General features: G+C 37.5%; 1 protein-coding gene across 4 annotated transcripts in view; it reads right to left on the reverse strand.

Moving 5' to 3' along the window:
• Positions 1–25,754, reverse strand: part of SEPTIN9 (septin 9) — a 324,173-nt gene that overhangs the window by 13,360 nt on the left and 285,059 nt on the right. For all 4 annotated transcript variants that reach the window (XM_051995517.1, XM_051995518.1, XM_051995516.1 and 1 more), the window contains 4 exons: positions 14,037–14,228; positions 4,432–4,560; positions 3,658–3,739; positions 2,929–3,066 (listed from right to left, as the gene is read on the reverse strand). In XM_051995517.1, the coding sequence (XP_051851477.1) occupies positions 2,929–3,066; positions 3,658–3,739; positions 4,432–4,560; positions 14,037–14,228 (541 nt within the window). The remainder of the gene's footprint in view (positions 1–2,928; positions 3,067–3,657; positions 3,740–4,431; positions 4,561–14,036; positions 14,229–25,754) is intronic.

Genomic DNA, 25,754 nt, shown 5'->3' on the forward strand with positions numbered 1-25,754 from the left:
TTCTAGTAGGCCAACACCACCATCATTTTCCTGGTTACTTAGACTATAAGCAGACCTGTTCTTTAAAGGGTTTCATAGATGTAAACATTGTACAGCCAAGTATTGTACTCCTACTGTGGCAGTGGAACCTGCTAGACAGCACATGAAGAGCAAAAATAGCCAAATCAAACTAGCACAAGCCCATCCAGAATGTGGAAGAAATCTACCTGGGCTTAAAACAGCCAATCATGAATAAAAATGAGATCTTGTTTTAGTTCTACCACCTACTAGCTGTAAGGACCTGAGCAAGGGTCATTTCTCTACTCTGGGTCTCTTATTTCCTTATCCATAAAATAGGGAGAAAAGTGGATTAAATAATCTTTTTTGGGGGGGTGGGGGGGGTGGGGAGAGTTTTTTTTGGGGGGGGAATTGGAAGACGAAGGGCAATCAGGGTTAAGTGACTTGTCCAGGATCACAGAGCTAGTAGGTGTTTGTGGGGGGATTTGAACTCAGATCCTCCTGTTTCCAGGACCTATGTAGCTGCCACTGTGCTCAAATAATCTTTAAAGTGCCTTCCCAGCTCCAGTCTTCACAATGCTTCTTCTATCTTCCAATAATAGCAAAACTAGAATTTATGTAAATTCTTAAGTATAAAAATATTTTCATATTTGCAAATTACTTTAGTTATCTCATTTGATCCTCACAAAGGCTCTTTGAAAAGGTGCTATTATTATTATAGCTGTTCCACTTAAAAAAATTAGAAAATAGTCATACAGCTAGTATGTATCTATATAGCAGGCTTTGAATTTACTCTTCCTGATTACAAATCTAGCATTCTATCAAGTGTGTCAGCTAATTGCCTCAAGGAAATCAACCCAATATATTATTGCTGTTAATTATCACTGTCATTTTTATTATTTCTCTATTTTTTTGGTATCCTGAGCAAAAAGGATGGAAACACTTCTCGTGTCATGTATGTGGAAAAAGCCTCAATATAGTCAAAAATTAACAGTTAAATTAAGACCCTTTTCACATTTCCCAACTTTTCCTTTACAGGTTAATTTTAACTACGTCATTAGGTCTTAAATGGCTTATTGCAGAGTTAGCAGACAGTGCTACTTCGGTAACACAAGATGAGTCACTTGGCTCTGGACAAGATAATTTTGGGGTAAATGAAAGAAAAAGGATTTATGAAGGGCTTCCTCTGTGCCAAGTGCTGGTGATGAACAAAAGTGATACATTCCTTCTCCCAATCCCTGCTGGGCAGTTAGCAAAGCATGGTGTTCCTGGTCCAGAGGTCCTGTTTCTGTCTTTGGGCATGCAGTCCTCAAATCTGAGCTCTCTTGTTGACCCGGGAAAGGAGGGAGACCCTAGAACGATTGAACCCCCCCTTCCCCAGGATAGGGACCTCACTGTTGGGTCTGGGTACCTACTTTCTCACAAAGGTTCCAAGTTTGAGGTTCCAGTCCTCTTTCTAGGGCTCTTGTCTATGGCCACATTCATTTCCCTTTTCCATCACCCTCTGCCTCCAAACCCCCCAGCAAACAAACAAAACAGCTTTCCTAGATACCATATACAGTTAGCACAGTTCAGGCAAAATAGACAAAAAGAGTTATTCTGGATGGCTAGAGCCTTTAGATTTGTGTTAGCTTAGGTAAGAGAGCTGGGGTACTAGAGGGAGGAGTTTAGAAAGTTTAAATATCTCTCCCTCCACATAAGGTTCTGAGGCACTATGATTCCTCACTTAAGAATCAGTGAATCACAGATAGAAATAGGAGCCTTTGTGATTATTGAGACCAGAGATGCAAACACATCACCCAGATGGGATCCAGAACACTCCTGAGTATAATCATAATCAAATTAAAATGTATTTGAGAAATATTTAACAAAATAATAAAATTACAATAAAATACGAATGATATTATGTTTTAAAATTGTCAATATGCAGCCCAGAGGAATTCTTCACTATGGATTTTTATTGTTCAGTCATTTTAATTGTGTTCACATGTTTGTGACCCCATTTGGGGTTTTCTTGGAAAAAGATACTGATACTGGAGTAATTTACCATTTCCTTCTCTAGTTCATTTTACAGATGAGGAAACTGAGGCACACAGGGTTAAGTAATTTACTTAGAATGACACAGATAATAAGTATCTGAGGATTTGAACTCACGAAGATAAATCTTTTGACTTCACATTCAACACTCCATCCACTAGTGATTCAAGTATGGATTAATGGCCCCCATTTCTGTTTGAGTATGATAACACCGATCTAGACCAAAACCACTATATCCAACATTTTGTGCAGATAGATAAAATATATCACCCAGTTCTTAGCAACAACATAAAGGACACAGATGGAATCTGCTTCTACTCCCCATGATAGCTCATTGCTGGCAAAGTTCTGAGGCATGACTAAAAAAGAGATGATATAATGCTCAGCATCTTTTCCATAGCTAACTCAAATTCTGAAGAAAAGGTTTGCAGAAGAAACTCTTAGTTAGCAAAAAAAAATATTACATTCAGCACAGAAAGCTGAGAGCTAAGAAATCTGAGTTTTGATCCTGGCTCTGGTCCTGTCTGATTAAATAATCTTGGGCCTTCAGTTCTGGACTTCAATTTTTTCATATCTGATGAAAAAGAGGACTGATTTACATTCATAGTGTCATATTCAAATAGAAATGTATCCTGAAGGCTGCCTATTGACTTAGAAAACTACAAATTAACATTACCGATGTTGTACTGTATTTTTATTTATTTTGTTAAACATTTCCCAATTACATTTTAATCTGGCTCCCAGTATACTTGGAAATCTTATGAGACCCATGAATTTGACACCTCTGATCTAGAGGATTCCTAAGGTCCTTTTCCAGCTCCAAAAACTCCTATGGTATTAGTATTTCTGTCCATATAACAAAGACCCAAAGATGACAATCTGCCTTATACATACGAATGGCCAGTGGCAGGAATGAAATAGATGCAACAGTGCACCCGGGTATCTGGGATCCTCTTCTTTCGGTTGATGTTAATTTCCTCCTGCAGGTATTTCTCATACTGATCATTGATGAACTGCATAATAGGTTGCCAGCTGTGCAAAAGAGTGGGGTAGGTAAAAAGTTGTTATTATTATTTTTTTTTTGGAGTATGTGCCACTCCAGACCTAGAATTTCCTTATTATCAGAGTCAAGGAGAAAAGATCTACCACCTATTTCACCAAATGTTTTGATAGCTTTCTGGAGGATCAATGTTTGCATGCTCTCACAAAGCAGTGTAGCATTTGCTTAGTGGTCTCTCAAATTATGTTGAAAGCTTCCCACTTTAATCCCTAACCCCACATTGTGATTAAAAACTTCATTAATCCCCTAAAGTTTCTACCCTCTAAGTATATTCCATGCTCCTCTGCCACAAAATTATAGGAATATATTTCTCACTCAACAGAAATGGTACAGTTTTGTGCTGTTCTCAACAGTTTGTCTTTTTTTTTTTTTTTTTTTAAGAGTTATTAATGCCAAGATAAGTATACCTACTACTACTCAACTGCTGCTGCCTTTGGAGGCAGTTAGCAAAGTCATCATCAGCCCCAACTTTGGGGGATGCAAACTCTATATTCCCATTTTCTCCCAACATATACCAGCAGAAATGCAACTTAAACAAGAATCTTGAGGCTTGGTATGCTCACCAGTTCTCATTGTTAATGTGATCCCCAAAACCTGGTGTGTCAATCACAGTCAGTTTCATCCGGACACCCTTTTCCTCGATTTCTGCAAAAGGAAGAAAAATCTTGGAGTTTGACAGAAAGATCAAAAGGGAGACAGGGTAATTTTCCTTCTAGAACTCAAAGGGAGAAGCAATTAAGTTCCTTCCAATTTGGAAGTTGTGACTTTTTGCTGTCAGAGAAAAAAGTAGAAAGATGAAGGATGACAGAAGCTTCAGTAAGTAATAAAATCTCAGTCCTGAGAAGAAAAGACCTAAGACAATCCCACCTTCCTCTTCTTCTACATGAATAAATAATGATTTTATTCATCAGCATGAAAATTTCTTTTACCCCAAATTATTTTTAACAAAGACTGATAGCAGAGGGAGTAGGGTATAAGCAAGAATTACTTCATGATTTTTAATGAAATTTTTCCTTTGCCTATAGAGAGCAAAACAAGGGGTTTTAAAAAATCTTAAAGGGAGCCACTGAATTCTACAGGTCCCATTCTTAATATATAAAACTGAGAGTTTCTGTTTCACTCAAAGAGCTCCTCTTCTAACATCTAACTTTCCTCTGGGATGGAATGTTAGTTTGTCTGACTTATGAAAGATCCATATCCCCATTGATAACAAGAAAGACAGCTGCATCTCTGTGGGTAATGATCCTTGAGAGAATTGAATGAATGATATTCCATTTAAGTCCCCCCCATCCCTGTTTTCACCTGTTTCCCCAGCAGAACACAGCCTAAGGTCTCACCATGAGTGATGGATTTGATCTCAATGGTTTTGGGAATCCGTTCCTCTGAAACTGGTTGGACTGATTTCCGACTGACTTTGGATTTGAACAGAGTGTTGATTAATGTGGATTTCCCTAAGCCACTCTGACCTGAAAAGAATAAAGGCAAGCTGAGTTAGTCAGAATACTATGTTGGGTTATGTTTCATTGGAGTCCATAAGCTTGACATTCTGGTATTTCTGCTTGGAAGACAGCACTCATTCCTTTATGACTTCAAGGTTTTTCCATATTTGGCCCAACCTGACCTGTTTTTATACTCTGAAGCCTATCAGTTTTTCTTAAGTAACTTCAGTCACCTATAGGCTCATATTTTATGCCAAATTGTCACACAAAGAAATTATCATCAATTTATATTGATTACCCTCACACATGAAGATCACCTAAAAACTCCCAATGGTTTGGTAAAGAGACCAGCATGATGCACAATGGAGAGAATGATCAATTTGAAGTCATAAGACCTGGCTTTAAATACCAGTTTTGCTAAACACTGCCTATGTGACTTTGGGTAAATTATTTCATATATCTCAAACTCAGTTTCCTCATTGATAAAATGAGAGGCTTGATCTATAAGGTCTTCTATCTCTAAATCCTGCTGATTTAATTCAGAGAAAAACTCTCTAAGCATCATCATTTCCCAAATGTACAAAAATGTTTGTAGCAGCCCTTTTTGTAGTGGCAAGGATCCAGAAATTGAATGGGTTTCCCCAGTTGGGAAATGGCTAAATAAGTTATGGTATATGAATATAATGGAATATTGTTGTCCTATAAGAAATGATGAACAGGATGATTTCAGAAAAGCCTGGAAGGGTTTACATGAACTAATGCTAAGTGAAGTGAGCAGAACCAAGAGAACACTGTACACAGAAACAACAAGATTATGTAACATTCAACTTTGACGATCTTGGCTCTTTTTAATAATGAAGTGATTCAAGCCAATTTCAACAGACTTGGGGTAAAAAGAGAGGTCCCTCAGGGCTCTGGGCAATGCTATCACTGGCCTATTGACCACATCCTCAAGCTAGATACGGAAACTGGCCAGGTAGATGAGAACCAGTTGTTGCTTGTTTGCTAGTAACCACCCTAGCAGTTCCTAGCATGATTCCCTTTGCTTAGTATCCAAAGGTCTTCCCAGCTCCACTTGCATCCTTCAATCTCCTTCCTCCATCACAATTTCTGAGAGACATGGAATAGTTCTATCTGAAGCAAATACCAAGGACTAAAGGCAAGTTCACCCCACTTCTCTTCTTTCTCTGCAAGTAAGAAGCCACTAGTCACCATGCTGGCATCTTTAGAATTAATGACTCATTAATAATGTTTAGGAATGGGTGGGTATGTCTACTCTTCCTCAGATACTGGCTTTAATTCTGTCCTTGTCTACTTTCTTCCAACTAGTTCCCTTTCTACACAGGTAATTTCTATTATTTATATTTCCTATCCTTAATGCATTATTCAAACAACATTCCTCTGAAAGATAGATCATGCCAAATACCACCCATAGATGCAGTTTCCTTATGAATGGTGTATTTTATCCCATTGATATTTCTTGGGGGAAGGAGGGGAAAAAGGACACTAACTTTAGGATTGAGAATAAGGATCAGGCACTTAGCAGAGAATGCTAGGCCAAGTCTCTAAATGTCTTGCTTTAAATTTGAGTTAAAGGATCAGAAAAATAATGATGGAAGCCAAAATCTGACTCAAAGCAAAAAAATGCAATAAGTATCTCTAAAAAGGTCACATGTATTTTTTTTCTTTAGCATGTAAGAAATGTTCAGTGCACAGGAAGAAAAAATTATAATCTCCATATTGAAGGGTTGCAGAGTTTAGCTAGACCAATATATACCCAAAGAATTAAAACCAAACACTTGAATAAAACATGTAAAAGGAATCGTGTAAGCAAACAACAAATTGCCAACAAATAAAGCAAATAGTTTGAAAAAAAAATCTCATTTAAACATTGAAAAAGGGTCATAAGCTGTATCCCTTTCCCTCCACCAGATCATTTCCATTTTCAGCTAAACTGAATCCTGACCTTTATTTTTTTTAGTGACCACCTCCTTCCACTAGCCACAGTATTTCCTGTAAGCTCTCTGGGGCCTTGGGGCCCCAGGAAGGGTCTAAATGTAACTTCTTAGGTTACTGGGAACTATTAAGCCCACAACTTATATGGGTAGAGGTAGAGTTGGGGGTGGAGAATATCAAAGACGCCACTGTTTAAAATCCCAGCACTAGATTTCTCATTCTCTTTTGAATTGTTAGGGGAAACCATATAGGACAGATATAATAGCCCCAATCTTCCTCCATTCTTTCCCTCTTTCTATAAAGACAAATTTCCATTTACTCAGGTTCACAACCCTGAAGCCATCATTGACTTTATTCTCATTTCCCCTTCCCTTCCTTTCCCCCTTTTCCCTCTTCCCTTCTAGTCTCTAAAAGCCACTATCCTAGTTTGGTCCCCCTTATCTCTTGCTTGTGTAAGCTCAGCCTCAGTTTATTTATCTTCAAAATGGGTATGAGATCTTTATCACTTACCTCCCAGGGTTTTTATGAACATCAAATGAGACAATATATGTAAAGTACTTTGCAAACCTTAAAACACTATATACATGTCAATTACTATTGTTGTCTTCATTAGAATCACATTTCATTCTCATACATTATGATGAAGATTTGGGAGAAGTACTCCAAGGACAAGTTGCTATCCTGTTATCTTACACTTATTATTCTGCTAAATTAGTTCTGTTTAGTATTATATAGATTATTAAAATGGCTGTCCCTGAAATGAGTGTTGGAATGTCAGCTTATTTTCTCTGGAAGCATGTTTCCTTCTTTTCTCTGGAAATATCTTTGGGATAACCTGAGTAGCGGATAAGACAAGAGGGATGACATATACCTCATCCTCTCCCACAGAATTTTAATTTTTTCTGATGTGTCTCCATATTTTGATAACTTTCCATTTAATGTAATTGGAGATTATGAGCAGTGAGTAAGACAAATTCAATTTAAAAACTGTGTTCTTAAGTTTTTATGGATCCATGTTGTAGCTGAGTAGTTGTAGGCAACAGTTCTGTCTGTAATGATGCTCTGGTTTCAATACAATGTGTTTATTGAATTCGAAAATACACTTGGGGTTTATATTTGGAATATAATGGTTCTTATGTTTTTACAATTCAGTTTGGATAGAAATAATTCAGAGACAAGTCATTGTCCTAAGAACTATTAAACAAATGGGTCAAATCATTTTTTAAAGTCTGAATAAAAGTATTAGGATATAAGTTCATCATCCATCTCACTAAAAGCATTACTTGTACACTTATGTGTTCAGAATAACACTGATGACAGGGGGAGCTAGGTGCATTAAATCTGGAGTTGAGAAGATCTGAGTTTAAATCCAACTCAGGCAGGAGTTTCCCCAGAAAAGTCATTTAACCTCTGTTTATCAATTACAAAATGGGGCTAATAATAGCACCTCTCTCTCAAATGAGGTAATGTTTGCACACCGTTTAGCACTATGATGGGCACATAGTAAACATTATACAAATGCTAACTATTTTTGCAATAATGACAACACATATCTTATTCTGTTCCTACATGATTTTGGTTTCTTCTGTCATATCTCTTTATTTTGAAAGTTTTTCTGTGACATTTTTCATATAGTGACACCTATTAAGAAACTTCTTCAAATTTTTATAGATCACTTATGTAAGGGATAACAGTCTTGTGTATGATAAGGGTTTATTTCCAATTGAGTTTTCAAGTATTTTTCAGGTATTTTTTGGTAGAGGGATCTGTTGATTTTTCAGTCTATGACAGATACCAAGCTTTTGATGTAAAATTCCAGGCAGTAGGTGATACCTTGCTATTTACTTGGTCTGTGCTAAAATTTTCCAGTCTGCACTGATGTGTTATAGTTTCTTTTGTTTCCTTGCATTAATTTATATTGATTTGCTAGCAATGACATGGCCTGAATTGATACCAAAAATCCTACTGGTTTCCACAAACAAACTCCACAAAGCTCAGGCATTCGTTAGATGCTTCTTTGTTGACATTTTACTTTCTAAATTCAAGTGGATTTCATCCATGTAGGACCTTTTGATTCCACTCTTGGATTTTAGTTGCTTTTAAGGCTCCAGTCAGATGTAAACTACTTTTGATTACATTAAATGATGTATATATGTTATCAGTCTTTTCTACTGCTCAATGAAGTGATATATATGTGATGATCTTGTTCCCAAATGCAGCCAGGTGATAAAAAGTTCAGATCTTTTACTATCTCCAATATAGCCCGGTTAGCTTAGAGCCCTCCGAATATCTCCAAATCCAAGGGTTCTGTCCTTTAGCCTCTGCCTCTGCTTTCTTCAGCCTCCAACCAGCACAGAGATGGAATGAATCTCTTGTCTCCTTCACTTGGGGCTCGGCTAGCTTTCTGGTGAGTCTTTCAGACCAGCTTGGTCTCAGTGGGGGAAGTGCAAGAGCCCAGCCACCAACTACAGTGGTGTGAGATGAAGATGAATCTGGTTGTCCACTGAACTCTCGACTCGTAGCTTCTTCCTCTGAAAACTCTTCTTCCACCACCACCCAGCCAAGTGGAAAATATTCTCTCTTGCCTCTGAGAGAGGGCTTCTGGAGTCGTTCTGCTGAAATTTCCTAAAGTGCTCTGTGTCTGCACCAGAGTGCTCCTCTCCAATCCAACTGAACTCTCTTCTGCGACCAGCCAGCCAAGTGGAATATATTCTGGAATAGATCTCTCATCACTGGCCTTATATCTGACTCTTCTGAGAGAATGGGATTATGGGTTTTCTCCCATGGTGCTCTCTGGCCCTAAGAGCTTTAAGGGAGGTGTGAATTCACAAAGGTACAAAGTTTACTTTGTGAACCTGGTAAACTTGTGAACTCCGATGAGTAAAGGTGTAAACACAAGCATTGTACTAATTAGTTCTACTTAGTACCTTGTTTCAGGTTCTGGCCCAAAACATCTTCTTGTAAGTTCAGATCAACTCTAATTAGTTAGCAGTTTGTAAAGATTCCAACATCTCCCCCTTTCTTTTGTTTTAGAACATAGGGTGGTCATGACCTCCCTGACTTCTCAAGGAGGTGAGAACCCTCCAAAAAAGGTGATCACGCCTTCCCTGACACCTCAGGAAGGGAGATGAAAACACCAAAGGAAATAGGAAGTCAAATCAGATTAGCGGGTTTCTGAAGGGGCTCCCTTGAAACAGGTACACATAAATCCATCAATATGGGGCAGAACTTTGAAACAGATATACATGCTATACATAAATCCATCAATATGGGAGGCATTATACATAATTTACATAAGCACATAGCAATATAACACAGGCTAGTAGTAATGTAACAAATAACATGAATCATCCTGAAAATTTACACATGTCCATAAGTCCTAGAAATAGTCCATAAGGAATCCATTGTCTATTAGTTCATGTTCCAGGAATCTAATAATTCCTGTAAGCTCTGAAGAACTGCAAAAAGTCTCATCAACAATTTTTCATCTCAGGGAATCCAATGATTCTTGCTGGTTTTTCAAGAAGTAAAACAGTTTCATCTTGTGTTAGGAAATCCAATGATTTCTGAAGATTTTAAGAGTCCTTTTAACAGTCTCATTGTCAGCTATCTGATTCTTTCTCCATCTGTGGAAATATAAGCAGATCCTCTTCCCCAAGCAGTTAACCTAATTCCCTTCTATTTACCACTTTTGGGATTTCTCCTCATCATCTGGTAATTACATTGGAGTTGTTTGCACGGGATATTGCCTTGTTGTCTTAAAAGGCCTGTATTCTTCCCAACTGTAATCCTGATTGCTTTTCTGTTGGTTGATGACATCAGAGTCCTGAATTTCTAAAGTCTCTCTGGGTGTAACCTCAGCTGCTATCATGCCCCACCTGTCCTTTGATTGATACTTTGGAGCTGGATCCTGCCTCTCATTTCTCTGGGTCATCCTACATTCAAAGGCCTAGTGAAAGCCTTGGTTACATTTTGGACATGGGGTTTTAGGTTTTCTCTCACTCTGTCTTCTCACTGTATCTCCATTTCTACATTGGGCTCTTAGATGTCCAACTTTTCCACACTGAAAACATCGACGAATTTCTCTAGAAGTCCCTTGCCAAGAGGGACCCTGTCTTCCCATATTCATCATAGTTTGGGTATAATAAGCATTTGTGCCCACTGTGGCACAGCGTCTTATGATCTCCTCCAAAGAAGCATCTTTGTCTATTCCCCATATAGTTCTTTTGCAAACCTCATTGGCATTTTCCTTAGCCAAATGTCTGGTCATTATTTCTGTTGCTGCATTATCTCCAATGGTTCTTATTACAGCTGTTTGTAAACGTCCCACAAAATCTGCGAAATGTTCATTGGGACCTTGCTCTATTTTTGTGAAAGCATTATTTCCATCTTTCTGTCCAGGGAGAGAATTCCAAGCTTTTATTGCAGCCTTAGAAATTTGCTCATACACTGTTATGGGATAATAAATCTGTTCTGAACTCTCTGCATACTGACCTTGACCAGCTAGTTGGTCAAAAGTGATTTGTACAATAGCTCCTATTTGCCTATTGCGTTGGACTTGAATCCTACATAATTCATGAAACTCCGAAAGCCACAATAAATTTTGTCCCAGTTCTAGACATGTTCTCGCTATGGATTTCCAGTCATTCGGGGTTAAGATTTCATAAGACAAATTATCTAGTAACATCTTCACATAAGATGAGGTAGCCCCATAAAGAGTGCAACCCTTTTTCAAATCTTTAATTTTTTCCAAATTGAAAGGAGTGTATTTTCTCTCTTTTTGACCTGAAGAGTCAAGCTTTTCAATAACAGGATATGCATTTATAAAATCAGATATATCTTCTCCTTCATTTTTTGCCTTAATTAATGCTTTTTCTAATCTTGTCAAATTCTGCTTTACAGGAGAAGCTGACTGTATTTCTGTCTCTCTTCCTCCCCCTTGTTCCACCCATGAAGGGTTAATTGCGTGGGGAGGGTCATGAGATGTGGAATCACCTAATTCCTCCTGCTGTCAAGTATCATACTCAGAATTGTACTTAACTCCATTCTTATCTGATTCTTGCTCCTTTTCACCTGGTATAGTTGACACCTCTCCCTGCTCCTGTTTCTTCTTTTTCCTCATTTTAATACTTATAAAATTTCCTAAAGCTAGTTGTATTAAATTATATGTATTAAGTATGTCTTTGGAAATTGAGTTAGGCCCATTTTTATTATAGAATTGACAAAGATCCTCTCCTACCAATTTCCATTCATTTAGATCTAATTCCTTTTCCAGAGAGAAACAAGGACATATGTCCTTTATAGCTTGTAAAAGTTCAGTGATTTGCTGTAAACTTATAATTAAACCTTGGCTTTCCATAACTTTGACAATGCTCTCTAAACATTTTCCTTGAACAGAAACAGGCTGTTTTCTAAATATCTGTCCCATTTTAGCTGAAATTCTACTTTAACTCTTCTAACAAAATTTCTTTGTTGCACTCACCCTAATTTCTGGGTTGAAGAGTCTTTTCCACTGGATCAGGATCAGAGTTTATCCACTGAAATCCACTGAGGGGGTCTGTCAGCCCCACATTGGGTGCCAAAATGTTGTGATCTTCTTCTTTTAAAATAAGTAGAATAGTTCTCTCTGGGGGAGAGAGCAGGTTTCTCGGGGGAGGTTTTCTTGGAGGCAGCTTTAGTATTAGTTCAGATCAATAATTACCCCAAAACGCAGCCAGGTGATAAAAGTTCAGATCTTTTATTATCTCCAATATAGCCCGGTTAGCTTAGAGCCCTCCGAATATCTCCAAATCCAAGGGTTCTGTCCTTTAGCCTCTGCCTCTGCTTTCTTCAGCCTCCAACCAGCACAGAGATGGAATGAATCTCTTGTCTCCTTCACTTGGGGCTCGGCTAGCTTTCTGGTGAGTCTTTCAGACCAGCTTGGTCTCAGTGGGGGAAGTGCAGGAGCCCAGCCACCAACTACAGTGGTGTGAGATGAAGATGAATCTGGTTGTCCACTGAACTCTCGACTCGTAGCTTCTTCCTCTGAAAACTCTTCTTCCACCACCACCCAGCCAAGTGGAAAATATTCTCTCTTGCTTCTAAGAGAGGGCTTCTGGAGTCGTTCTGCTGAAATCTCCCAAAGTGCTCTGTGTCTGCACCAGAGTGCTCCTCTCCAATCCAACTGAACTCTCTTCTGCGACCAGCCAGCCAAGTGGAATATATTCTGGAATAGATCTCTCATCACTGGCCTTATATCTGACTCTTCTGAGAGAATGGGATTATGGGTTTTCTCCCATGGTGCTTTCTGGCCCTAAGAGCTTTAAGAGAGGTGTGAATTCACAAAGGTACAAAGTTTACTTTGTGAATCTGGCAAACTTGTGAACTCCGATGAGTAAAGATGTAAACACAAGCATTGTACTAATTAGTTCTACTTAGTATCTTGTTTCAGGTTCTGGCCCAAAACATCTTCTTGTAAGATCAGATCAACTCTAATTAGTTAGCAGTTTGTAAAGATTCCAACACATATATTTGTACCAAAAAAGTATTTCTGTGGGTTTTTGACTTATTATGTGACTTAAGAATTTCTATCAACCCTCTTCCTCCTTTTTTGGTACAAAGCCCTAATCCTCACTAACTGCCTTAGAGTATGGGTCCTGTGTCTTGTTATTATTTTACAGTTTTTTGTTAATATATCTCTCAAAACTGTTATGATACATTTTACATTTTCTGAAATATGAACTGGTATTACGTAGGTGTTAACTGCTTTAAATGTGCTTTGATTTTAGAATTCTAATAAGTCTCTTAGTAGCCATAGCCTTTCTTTGATATCTTTATGTTTAACATGTTTATTTTATGTTTAATTTATGTTTGGTGTAATGCCCAGCTAAGACCAAGGTATATTTATAGATCAACTTCATCCACTAGTTCAATGAGACCTTTGGATTCAAGTTCAAAGCCTTTAATTTCTGTCTTTCCTTTGGTGTGTTAAGAATCTTACACTTATTAAATTCAAAAAAAAAATTCTTATATCAATGGAGAAAGATTCCATGAGAAGAAGGTAGAATGTGTTTTTCAGTAGAATCATATAGTCAATCAGCCAATAAGCAACTATTAAGCACTACTATGTATAGTGCACTGGATGTCATCCATATACAGCAACTGGGTAATAAGATGTTTTAGTTTGACTCCTTTAATTTGTAAGCCACTATTAGTTCTATTTAGGAGAGATGACTTATAATGAACTTAAGACTAAACAGAGCCATGATAGACTGTCTTCCTGTCTCTCTGGAAAATTGCCATGTTTTAACATTATTGCATTGATGACACATTTCAAAGAGAATAGATCTCTGTGGGTATCAAATACACTAACATTATTACCAAACATGGTAATAACACAATATTTTATACATTGTTGGTATTAGTGTTATTATGTGTTATTATTTTTTGTTATCATTAATATTTTTATATTCTTAGCAAGTAATTCAATTATCTCAAACAAAATTCAGTCTGGAGGAGAGAGAGAGGAAAAGAAAAAAAGGTAAGAGTAAGGAGAAGACAAGACGCACCAACTACCATGATGTTGAATTCAAAACCCTGCTTCATGGCTTTCCGCCTCATCTGCTCAAGGATGGCATCAATTCCCACATAGCCAAAGTCAAGCGTGGCCTTCTCATTCCTCAGGGGTATGGATTGCTTTAGCCCAGCATCTCTGGAGTTGTCTGCCATAATGCTGGTATGGCTAGGAATTGCCTCCGAGGCTTAGGAGAGAAAAAAGAGAGACATTAGAAATGAAATTCAGATGCTCATTGATTAGGAAATGGGCAAATTATAGTATATGGATTTAATTAAAACACTCTATGAAATGATGAATAATAATTCAGAGAGTTTAATTAAATATGCAAAATGAATGCAGTAATGTAAGTGGGGAAAAAAGCAAAAAAAGGAATTAATCATTGTGTAATTATAATCACCAAGTGTGACTTCAAATAAAAGATCAGAAAGTGTATATCATTCTCTTTGCAGAGGTGGGAGACTATGGGTGTGAAACACTGCATATACTGTCAGACTCATTTGATGTCTGGTTAGTTTTGCTTTTTTTCTTCCATGTTTCTTTTTATTCTTTGTTACAAAAGACTGTCTTGGGGGGGGAGGGGGAGATAGGGAAGGGAGGAAGAAAGGGAGGGGGAGGAAGAAGAAGGGGGAAAGAGGGGAGAGAGGAGGGGGAGAAAGGGAGAGAGGAAGAGATTGATTCTAAAATTAAGTCATTATATCCATTTGGAGCTTACTATGGTAAAAGGTTTACAATGTTGGTCTAACACAGTAAATTCTGTTCAACCTTTCAGTTTTTCAAGTTTTCCATAGTCTTTATCTAATAAAGAATACTTAGTCCAATAATGCTCTTGGTTTTACAGAATACATTATTTTGGGGTTTGTCTCATCTAGTCTGTTTACCAATCAACTTTTCCATTTTTTAAAAAAAGCCTCAAATAGTTTTGATAATTACTGCTGTATAGTTTGGTTTGATATCTGGTCATCCTAGGCCCCATTCATTTCTAGAAGTTTCTATTATTTCCCTTGAGACATTTAATCTTTTCTTTCTCCAGCTGACTTTTGCTATTATTTGATCTAGTTCTAGAAAATATAATACTTAGCATGGCATAGTGGATAAAAAGCTGGTCTCAAAGCTAAAATGATGTGGGTTCAAATTGTCTCTAACACATTTGTTAACTCTAGAAAGTCACTGAACATCTCAATAGACAAGACAACTCTTTAGGACTAAGTGGCACAAGAAAAGAGAAAAAATGTATATATGTATATGTGTGCATGCAAATTTATACATATTAATAATTAAGGCTTTCCCTCATTCCTTATCCTTGTTAGGTATTGACCTGTACTAGTAGAAGTAATTTCCTTATCAGGAAATATACATGAAATAATAAGTCCAGCTCCTATCCCCTTTAAAGAGACCCCTTGGTAGTTTGACTCATACTACTTACTATTTTTCATATTGAGCAACCCACTAAAAACCAACAATTCTTCTTGCTGTGTTCTGTCACTAATAGTTATCATTCTTAACTTGCTTTGTTGTTTCATGTTCTAGAAGATATATTTGTCCTCAGTGAGACCTAAAGAAAAATCATCCTTATATTCTAGTAGCAAAGCATAAAAGGAAGAATAGGGACTATCAAATAAAGAAATTACACAGTCAATAGTATCATTCCCAGAGAAACAGAGTTGATTGTGTTAGGAAAAGAAGTTATTAACTGTAATTAGCAATTCAGGTTCAAAGAACAAGGAGCACAAAAAGTAGTTTTAAACTCATAATATGAAAATAATTGAAGACCTAATTAAAATAAACTTAGTTAAGCAGGACAGGAAGTGGTGACTAGTAATCAATAAATTAACACCTACAATGCTGAAATCGGGTAGTTTCATATTTTAATAATTATTCTTGTTAAGCTTAGATGTTAGGGTAATTTATTTCAGTGTCTGATTTATGATTTTTGTGATCCTTCTTATGACACTTATAAGGCTATGTTTACTTCTTATAACTTAACTGAAAATTCCATGATTTCTCTGGAAAACATAAATAAATCAATACTACTTGCTACAGGACATATATATATATATATATGTGTGTATACATATACATACACACACACACACACACACATATATAAATTTATGCACTTGTCTTAATAAGTAAAGCCTCTCTCCATCTTTGTTAGGATCTTATGTTATTTTAGAAGTATATTCCCTCACTCCTATGGAATCTAAGTTAGCATTTTCATGTAGAAATACTGATTAGAAAAGGCATATTCCCTTTCATAAGACATCTGGACCCTTAATCTGAGAAGACAACCCGAAGTTATTCTCCCAGCATACCCTTTGGAATGTATTTCCTGGGAAGATTCATTACTATATCAATTGATTAGTATCTTGCTTTTTGCTAACTTTTGTTTTCAACCTTCAAAATATTAGAATAAATCTCCCTTTTTTCACACTAAAAACATCATAGATGTCTTCTCTGGGCTCAAAAGATCTCATATCATAAAAAAGACCCTTCACACATTATCCTCATTAGTTAATTTTGAAGAGAAAAAAAAAGATCAATCTCATTCTTTCATTTCCCCCAAGTACTTAGTTTCTCAAAGAAAAAAGAAAAAGCAACACCTGATTGTTCAATCATCATCCCAGAATACAGGAAAAAGAGGTAATATCTCTAATATGTCAGAGACTGGACTTTTTTTGCATAAAAAGAAAAAGCTGGGAAATCATCCTACAGGCAAACACTCCTCTTCCTACCATTTATTTCCCCTTTCCCACCCATACAAGCCCTCACATACAGAATGATAATTTAGAGGATGACAATATCTCAATTCCTATTTCCAGGCCTCCCCCCACCCCACCCCCAAAGTTTCATGGCTCTAAAGAATATCCTTTAAATAGCTCCTCTCTTTTTTTTTTTTTGTTTGTACATGGAAATCTTTTCCTTTTCTACTCTGTAGAGTAGAATGGGTTACCACATAATCACTCATTTGCTAGCAAATGAAGGAATTAAAATGTATAAAAGAAATGAATTAAGCTGCCTCATTTTTAAACTCTTTGAAAGCCTTCATTCCAGTTGCTGTAGTGAATGGCAGTCACTTGGCATATTATTCAGAATTATTTGCCCTTCCCTAGCTTGTAGAATAGTGTTTTGTGTGTCACTATGTCTACAAGAGAAGTGAAAACAACATATATGAGATTTAAAATCTAATTATATGGCATAATTCTCACCTTCACCTAGTGAGACTCCATGGGCGCTCAAAGAATCAATCCATGGAGGGGAAAAGTCTGCCTGTGTATCTTCATTCTATAGGAAAATCCTAATGTTCTCTAATTTGAGGAAAGGTAATAAGAGTCTCTATCTGCTAGATCTAGTCACAAAGATCCTACACAAACAAAAAAGTCAATAGCCAACAGAAATAATCCGAGTAAAGAAGGATTCAATAGAAAATAAAGACATCCAGGAAGCCACAAGATCCAGAACTGGCCAGAGAATCTGATTCTCTCATGTTTAAGGACAGGTTGAGACAGTCCTTGCTAACATTAGGACTTATCAAAGCAAATGGAGAAAGAAAGCTAGGAAGATAAATGGATAGACAAACAGACATTTATTATTACATACCAAGCATTGCACTATGCACTGGGGATACAAATATAAACATGATAACCCCTAACCTCAAGGGAGCTCGCATTCTAATGCAACAAGCTAGAATGGAGGAAGCAGGGGAAAAGGCTAGAGGAGGACAAGAAGTTAAGAGTCAAATTAGGAATGAAATGAAATAAAGCATGGCTGGGATTCCAATTGAAAGAATAACTCAGGAAGGCAATCACTCATCAGGAAAGCAGTACTTCAGGGCAGAGGATTCTTTAAAGTAGGCAGCCCACAGAGAAAAGAAGTCCAGAGACTCAAATTAGGGAGATGAATTAGTAGGGCAAATTCTCCACTAATGAGGAAAAACTACAAAGTAAGACATAAAAACTAGACACTGGATTAGAAAAAACTGGCTGCTAGCTACTCTACTAAGAACTGCAAACTAGTGTATAGCTACAAATATAAATGAATGGTTTCAGTCTCAGATTAACTGCCTATTAGATTTAGAATGTGATACTTCAAACTTCATAAATACAAAACAGAACTGTCTATCTTTCCCCTAAAGAACATTCGTGTTTCTAACTTCCCTTCTTCAATTAAGGACACCACCATCCTTCCATTCACTCTGGCTTGAAAAACTCCTCATTTACACACATACACAAGCACGCGCGTGTGCACACACACTCATATATATGCATACACATATATAATCATGTTCAATCTTTTGCCAAATCTTAAGGCTTCTACACCTATATCTTTCTCCATATCATCACTTTCACTCTATTCTTAGGCCCTCATTAAGTACCACTGATAAATGTACCAAAGAATCACAAAATCATAGCAACAGAAAACTGGAATTAGTTTTCGTTATTTCAAATTAGTGTCCATTTAATCGAACCCATGCCCAGAAGAAATCTCCACTATTAACTTTAAATGGCTGTCTAGCTTCTTTTAAAGATCTTCAATAAGAGGGAATATCTTGAGGCAATCCATTTCATTTTTGGACAGCTTTTAAAGGAAGTTTATATGATATCTAGAATGAATTTCCCTCTTTCTAAGCTTTAATCATTGCTCTGCCCTCTAGAGCCAAAAAGATTAAGTCTAATTCACCTCTCTACACTATAAGGTTACTATTCTTCCTCTTCATCTTCTCTTTCCAGATTTCTTCCAATGATCTTCAAATGGCATAACCTCAAAGCCCATCTAGTTGCCTTCCTTTAGATGCTTTCTAGCTTATCAATAACTTTCTTAAACTGTGGTACCTATACCTTGACAATCCTACAAATGTCAAGATAAGTGTTTCAATGCAACTGAGGATTAAATCAGATTTTTTTTTTTGGTCCATCATATAAAATGCACACAGGCTAATAAAATCCCCGTATCTATTTTTTGGACAAACTTATAATTGCAAAGGTGTTTTTTGGTACCCAAGACCTAATATTTTAGCCCTACTGAATTTCATTATTTGACTCAGCCTTTTGTTCAAACCTGTCATTATCCCCGGAGGAAGAATGATTTTTATTCATCTCTTTTTTTTACAATCTCTTTTTTCCTTATTATTCAACACTATTGCTGTAATTAAGAATTCTTAACTGATTGCCTCAGTTTCCTTATCTTTAAAATGAGCTAGAGAAGGAAATGACAAATCACTCCAGTATCTTTGCCAAAAAAACCTCATACATGGTCACAAAAAGTCAGACTACTTAAATAACTAAACAATAACAACAAAAGAATTCTGACATTTAGCAAATGATCCATTTGGGGGTAGGTGGATGTTTTCCCCATCCTTCTAACTGCTTCTCTCTCCAAAACTACCTTGTATTTACTTTGTATTCTTTTCAGATTTATTTTATATATATTTATATGTGTGCTTGTTGTCTTCCTGATTAGATATAAACTCCATTTGAGAAAGTGCATTCAAGCTATTCCTTTGACAGGGAATAGATAATCCTGCTTCTCAGATCATAAAACCATGAATAGTGGGGACCCCAGTGATTTTCCTTATGTACCTTTTGAGAAAGGTGTATTATGAGAAAGTGAAGAATTATTTATAAGAATGTTTTAAGACTAGTAAGCTTATGATTTAATTTAACAAATAGTAAATGCTTACTCTGTAAAACACCTTATTCTAGCTTCTAGTAATACAAAGATAAAAACCAAAAACAACTATGTAGTACTACCTTCAAGGAGCTCTTGATTTAACTGAAGGGTATGAGAGTGTGATAGAAGTAAAATCTGCTTTATGTAGTCTGGATTGGTTTCTATTTAAAGTTGCAAGGAAGTCTTTTTTTTTTTTTTTAAACTTTTTATTGATAGAACTCATGCCAGGGTAATTTTTTACAACATTATCCCTTGCATTCACTTCTGTTCTAATTTTTCCCCTCCCTCCCTCCACCTCCTCCCCCAAATGGCAAGCAATCGCAAGGAAGTCTTAAGTCTAGAATCACTAATGTGGCTTCTCTATTGCTTGAGTATAAGTACCATACTCTGATGAAGTGATTCACAGGAAGGTTAGTTAGCCCAAGTCTCATGTCCTGATTGGCATCTTCTTGACTTAATGTTGTCTAGACAAATATAGATGTGGAGGGCAAGGAGCATCCATTTGATTTGGTAATTGGACAATTTTGGGTCCGTCATTATAGAAAAACCTATTTTTACATCATTTTCCAGACTATGAATATTTCTTTAATTATAATACTAAACCTTAATCTCTGGACCAGCTTAGCAAAACTTCACCCAGAACAGAAAAGAACAATACACATATAAATAGTTTGATAATATGATGAAGGGCAGAATATGATAAATACAAAAAAAAAAAGTCCAATGTTCTATTAGAAATATGAGGAGGAAGACATCAACTGAGAAGATGAAAAGGGGGAGAAACAACGAAAGCCTCATGAAAGAGGTATTTTAAAAGTTGAGTCTTTCAGAAAAAAGAAGTATTTAAACAATACTTCTAGATAGAGAAGGAGTATATCCCAGGGTTTGGGGAAAACTGCTCTCCCAAATATGAGGAGAAGGAAATGGCAAAACATCTAGAAACTAAGTAGCCCAAGTTGTTGGAACAGAATTCGAGAAAAGAGAGCTATGGAAGATAAGTGAGATGTGAAATGGTCTTCTAGAAATGACCCTAAACTACTGTGGTCTATAGATCAGAAGCTGGAGGCTGGGTGATAAAATAAAATAAAATAAAAATAAAATTCTTAATCCATGTCCACTTTCTGCAAAACAAAAAAGATGTGGGAGTAAGCAGAAAGACGACAATATTAGGTCTCAGTAAGTCAGGTGTGACTATCCAGAGATTTATTTACCAGCTTCATCAAGGATGCAGCAAAACCACAAATCTGGGTAATAAACTCTGTCATCGTCTTAGATTTATTTCTGTATAACATAAAGAAACTTTAATCTGTGTGGAGAATGTTTTTGAAAACATGTGCTGACCCTATGCTTTGCTGTTTGGACTTCAGTCCTGCTTAAATGTTAGCCCCCTCCAAACTCAGCTAGATTTCAAGGTATAGAGTTTTCTACGTGACCCTACTTTTATCCCACAGGCTCTCTCCACACCTGGATCATATTCCTTTCTCCTCTTCATTTCCTCTCAGAATCATTGCTGACTGCTTTGGAGGAGCCTGAAGAGATCTCAGGACAGCTATTTCAACCCCTTCATTTTACTTCAAGGCTTAGAGAGGAGCTACTTCCTCTCTAAAGATTTCCATGAATTAGGAAGATTCAAAGCTGGTGCTCTCTTCTATTTACTGAATCACCGCGTACAGATTGTAAATTATCCTAGTACAATGTAAACTCTTTTAGATTTTGTACCATCAGAATTTAGCACAGTATTTTGCACATTTTTTAAAGTGTATGCTTGTGATGTCATTTTTAAAATTCTCACTGTGGGAACTCCCTCCACCAATGCACTCCTCTGTAATTTACAATCCAAAATTTAATTAATTGCTTTACCCATGGTCACACAGATAGCTTGTATGAGAGGCAGGGATTGGTCCTTCTATCCATGAGCTCATGCTGCCATGTACATACATAATAGCACTTAAACATGTGCTGTACTGAATTTTATGCATCTTCCTTTTCCTTTCCCATCTATACCCATATTTTAATTCCCTGCACAGTTTTCCTGGCTGATGAGCTTTCTTTGCTCTACCCCTACTGTTGATTCAGGGCCTCACTGTTCCCTTTAGAAAAGTTTAAAGAGAAAAGACCACACAGGATGTTCCGTCACTTTCTTTTCCTGTCTGTTCCACAACAACCCCGCTCCTCCTCTCTGTGTGCACCCCAGCACGTTGGGATCTTGCTTGCAAAGTACAAGGGGGTGGGTGTTTTAGAGGGTGAGATATGTGTTCCACAGGTCCAGTGACCTATTCCTTTTCCCAGCTTTCTGTTCTCTGCACAATATAGATCACACATGCTTCAGTCTAGAGATGAGCTGTATGCTTGTCTACCACCTGGGCTTCAGGCTGTTCCGGATGTGGTGGGCTGTTTATCATCAGTTCTCTGGTATGAAAAGCAGCTTCCTCAAGAAACTTTGGCACTCCTGGTATTAACCATTGAGTGGTCCTCAGAAAGAGCTCAGGGATTAAGAAATTTTCTCAACCAGACCGCCATTTTAGAAGGTTTAAAATAAAAGTGTTTATGTGTGCATAAAGAGGGATGTTTTTGGTTTTTTGTTTCCCAAAGTAACTAGAAAGACTGAGACTTTGAAACACCCAGTCCTAAAGCCAGGTTTTAGGGTCTTACTTACTTGCATTATTCTGCTCCCACCTCCCCCACCCCATTAACTCCCACCCCTCCAGCCCAGACTAGTCTAATACAAGGTAGGCAAGGAGATAAGGGATAGAGACTGGACCTGAGGAAATATATCTGCCAATGCAGATCAGCACTTTCTCTTTAACGTATAGCATTAAAGAGATGCCTAAAGAATGAGAGTTTAAGGAACTTGACCCAAGCAGATATACATATCATAGGTATATATAATATACATATATGATATGATATATGATATACATAGAGGTATGTATTACCTTTCTGGATTTTAAGCCAGTTTTTCTCTACATTGCCAAGGCTGTCTTGTTGGCAGAAGTGGGGGATCAGGTTAAGAATACAAGTGAAGGAAAGTGATGAACCAATTATGTCACATATCCCAAGATATAAATGTTTATGTGAAGATACAAATTTATCTGGATAGGGATGGTGGGTTGGAGGATATCCCTTTTCCATTTTCCAGACTAGTAACAGGGTTCAAAAGATAGTAAATTCATTGGGAGCAGGGATAGTTTCATTTTTATTTTTATATCCCCAGTGTTACTAAGTGAACTTAATAAACTAATCCCACTTTAGACATTTACTAGCTTTATGACCACAGGCAAAATACTCTCTTCCTAAACCACAAGATGGGGGAAATTCTTCCTCTCTCATAGGGCTATTACAATGACCAAAAAAAAAAAAAAATAATAATGTATATAGAGAGTTATGTAAATTTTTAAAACAAGTATTACTCATTCAGCCCACCAACCATCCTTTGAAAAAGAAAACAGAAGAGCACTCAGGCATGCTTCCCAGCCTAAACAAACCATAAAATGTGTTGGAAGAGGGGAAGAGTTCATTTTGGATTTTCTGACATGGCTCTGGAAGACTCCAGGAATTATGCTTTTGCTCTGTTTCCCTATCTTCACATCCTCTACCCCCTACTCTTTACTCCCCACCTTTCCACCACTCCCACTACTCAAATATTATTCCTTGAATTTATAGAATCCTTAAATAAACAAATGAAACTACATCTGGCTTAAGATCATGTGGCTTTTTGGGGGAGTGGCTTCCCAAGTCTTTTTCTAGGGATAGTAGTTCAGACCTGACCCACGTGACTGAAAATTGTTTCCATCTGTCAGTGGGTCTGAGAGAGATTTTCTTCAGGTTTTGGACTTGGCCTCTTAGCTCAGGGTTTCATATCTCTCCTCAAATCTCCCTTAATTATGCATTCCCAGCATCCTTGTCAACGGAAAGCCTCAACTCTCTGAAATTTCCCTCACCTTTTTTAAGAAAGGCTTAAGCCTGGATATTGTGAGGACCCTTTGGGGAATGAAGTTGAGGAATGGAAGAATAAAGACCCATGGTCCAACTCTAGTTGGTCCTTTTGATAACTACAACTAGCTACTTCAGAAACTCAAATCAAACCAAATATCCTGCTGAGAATAGTTTTTGCTTTGGAATAATTATTTTAAAGTACACATAAGAAACCTCATTCCTTCCACATTCATTTTAGAAGTTTTAGTTCTACAAATGAAAACTGATTCTTATCAAACATTTGACATTTAAATTGTCCCCCCTCTCCCTCTCCTCCCCCAATATGTATCTCCTACAGGCCAGTACCAAAAAGGAATTAAATTAAAGAAATCTCAACTACTAAACAAAATAGATTCTCCTCTCTGCCTATTAGACCAGGTTCTAGATGAAAGTTGAATTTTGTAATCTAGACTTCCGGTTAAGATGGCGGAGAGGAGGCTCACAGCTGCATAAGCTCCACACTTTCTCTCACTATCCATTTCATTACAAGCCTCTGAATTAATGCTTGACTGAAAAAAACCCACAAATAGTTACCAAGAGAAGCCATCCTTGAGATCCGCCAAGAAAGGTCTGTCTTTACTGGAGAGCTGGGATGGTTTTAGATCGGGCGCAGGCGGTGGCAGTGAGAGCACGGGAGCAGACTGGAGAGGGGGTGGGGAGTGATCGCAGCCGTCTCTGCGGGGAGAGCTTCGCTACAGGTTTGGATACTTTGCTCCGGCAGCAAGTCAGCAGCCCAGCAGAGAAGCTAAAAACACCGGGGCTGAAGAATACAACCCCAAACAGCTGGAGTCTCCCGGGACCTGGCCGCCCCCCCCCCCCTTTCTCCCCCACAGTGACTCAGCACGCTTTGGGATCTCAGAGTGCAGGCGCAGCACAGTCCTGCTAGTGCCTCACTGCTGCCCCCTGCAGTCTGTAGAGGAAGCTCGATAACACACCCAGCCCCCCCCAAAGAAAGGCTCCAGTTTTTCCTGTTTTTCTTTGGTAGTTTGTCTCTGATTATTAGACAGAATGAGCAAGAAGCTGAAGAGGACTTTAACCCTTGACAGCTTCTATACAGATAGAGAGCAGACTCTAAATCCTGAGGAGACTAAAAACAGACAGTCCCCAGGTGAATCCCCAAAGGAGGAGATCATCTGTTCCTCAGCACAGATGAACCTCATAGAAGTGATTAAAAAGGCTCTCACAAGGGAGCTAGAAGAAAAATGGGGAAAGCAGAGTGAGGCTTGGCAAAAGGAGAGGGAAGCTTGGGAAAAGGAGAGGGAGGCTTGGCAAAAGAGCCTGGAGAAAGTTAAAGAGAGAGTGGATAAAGAAGTAAAATCCTTGAAAAATAGGATTGGTGAACTGGAAAACAAAATTGGCGAAATGGAAAAAAATTCCACAGAACAAAAGAACTCAATTGGACAATTAGAAAAAAATTTTTAAAAAGTGAGTGAAGAGACTACTTCACTGAAAATCAGAATTGAACAAGTGGAATTGAATGACTCGAGGAGACAAGAAGAATCAGTCAAGCAAATCCAAAAAAATCAAACAATGGAGAAAAATGTGAAATACCTTCTGGGGAAGACAACAGACCTGGAAAACAGATCCAGGAGAGACAATCTGAGAATCATTGGACTTCCAGAAAAACATGATGAAAAAAAGAGCCTGGACACTATTTTCCAGGAAATTATCAAAGAGAACTGTCCAGAAGTCATAGGAACAGAGGAAAAAATAAACATTGAAAGGATTCATCGATCACCCACTGAAAGGGATCCTAAAATCAAAACACCAAGGAATATAGTGGCCAAATGCCAGAACCCTCAGATGAAGGAAAAAATATTGCAAGCGGCTAGAAAAACCCAATTCAAGTATCAAGGAGCCACAATAAGGATCACCCAGGATCTGGCAGCATCCACATTAAAAGATCGAAGGGCCTGGAATATGATATTCCGAAAGGCTAAGGAACTTGGTATGCAACCAAAAATAACTTACCCAGCGAGAATGAGCATCTTTTTCCAGGGAAGAAGATGGACATTCAACGAAGTAAGCGAATTTCATCTATTTCTGATGAAAAAAAACAGAACTTAAC

The sequence above is a fragment of the Antechinus flavipes genome, chromosome 4, assembly GCF_016432865.1.
Source record: "Antechinus flavipes isolate AdamAnt ecotype Samford, QLD, Australia chromosome 4, AdamAnt_v2, whole genome shotgun sequence".
Lineage (NCBI taxonomy): Eukaryota > Metazoa > Chordata > Mammalia > Dasyuromorphia > Dasyuridae > Antechinus > Antechinus flavipes.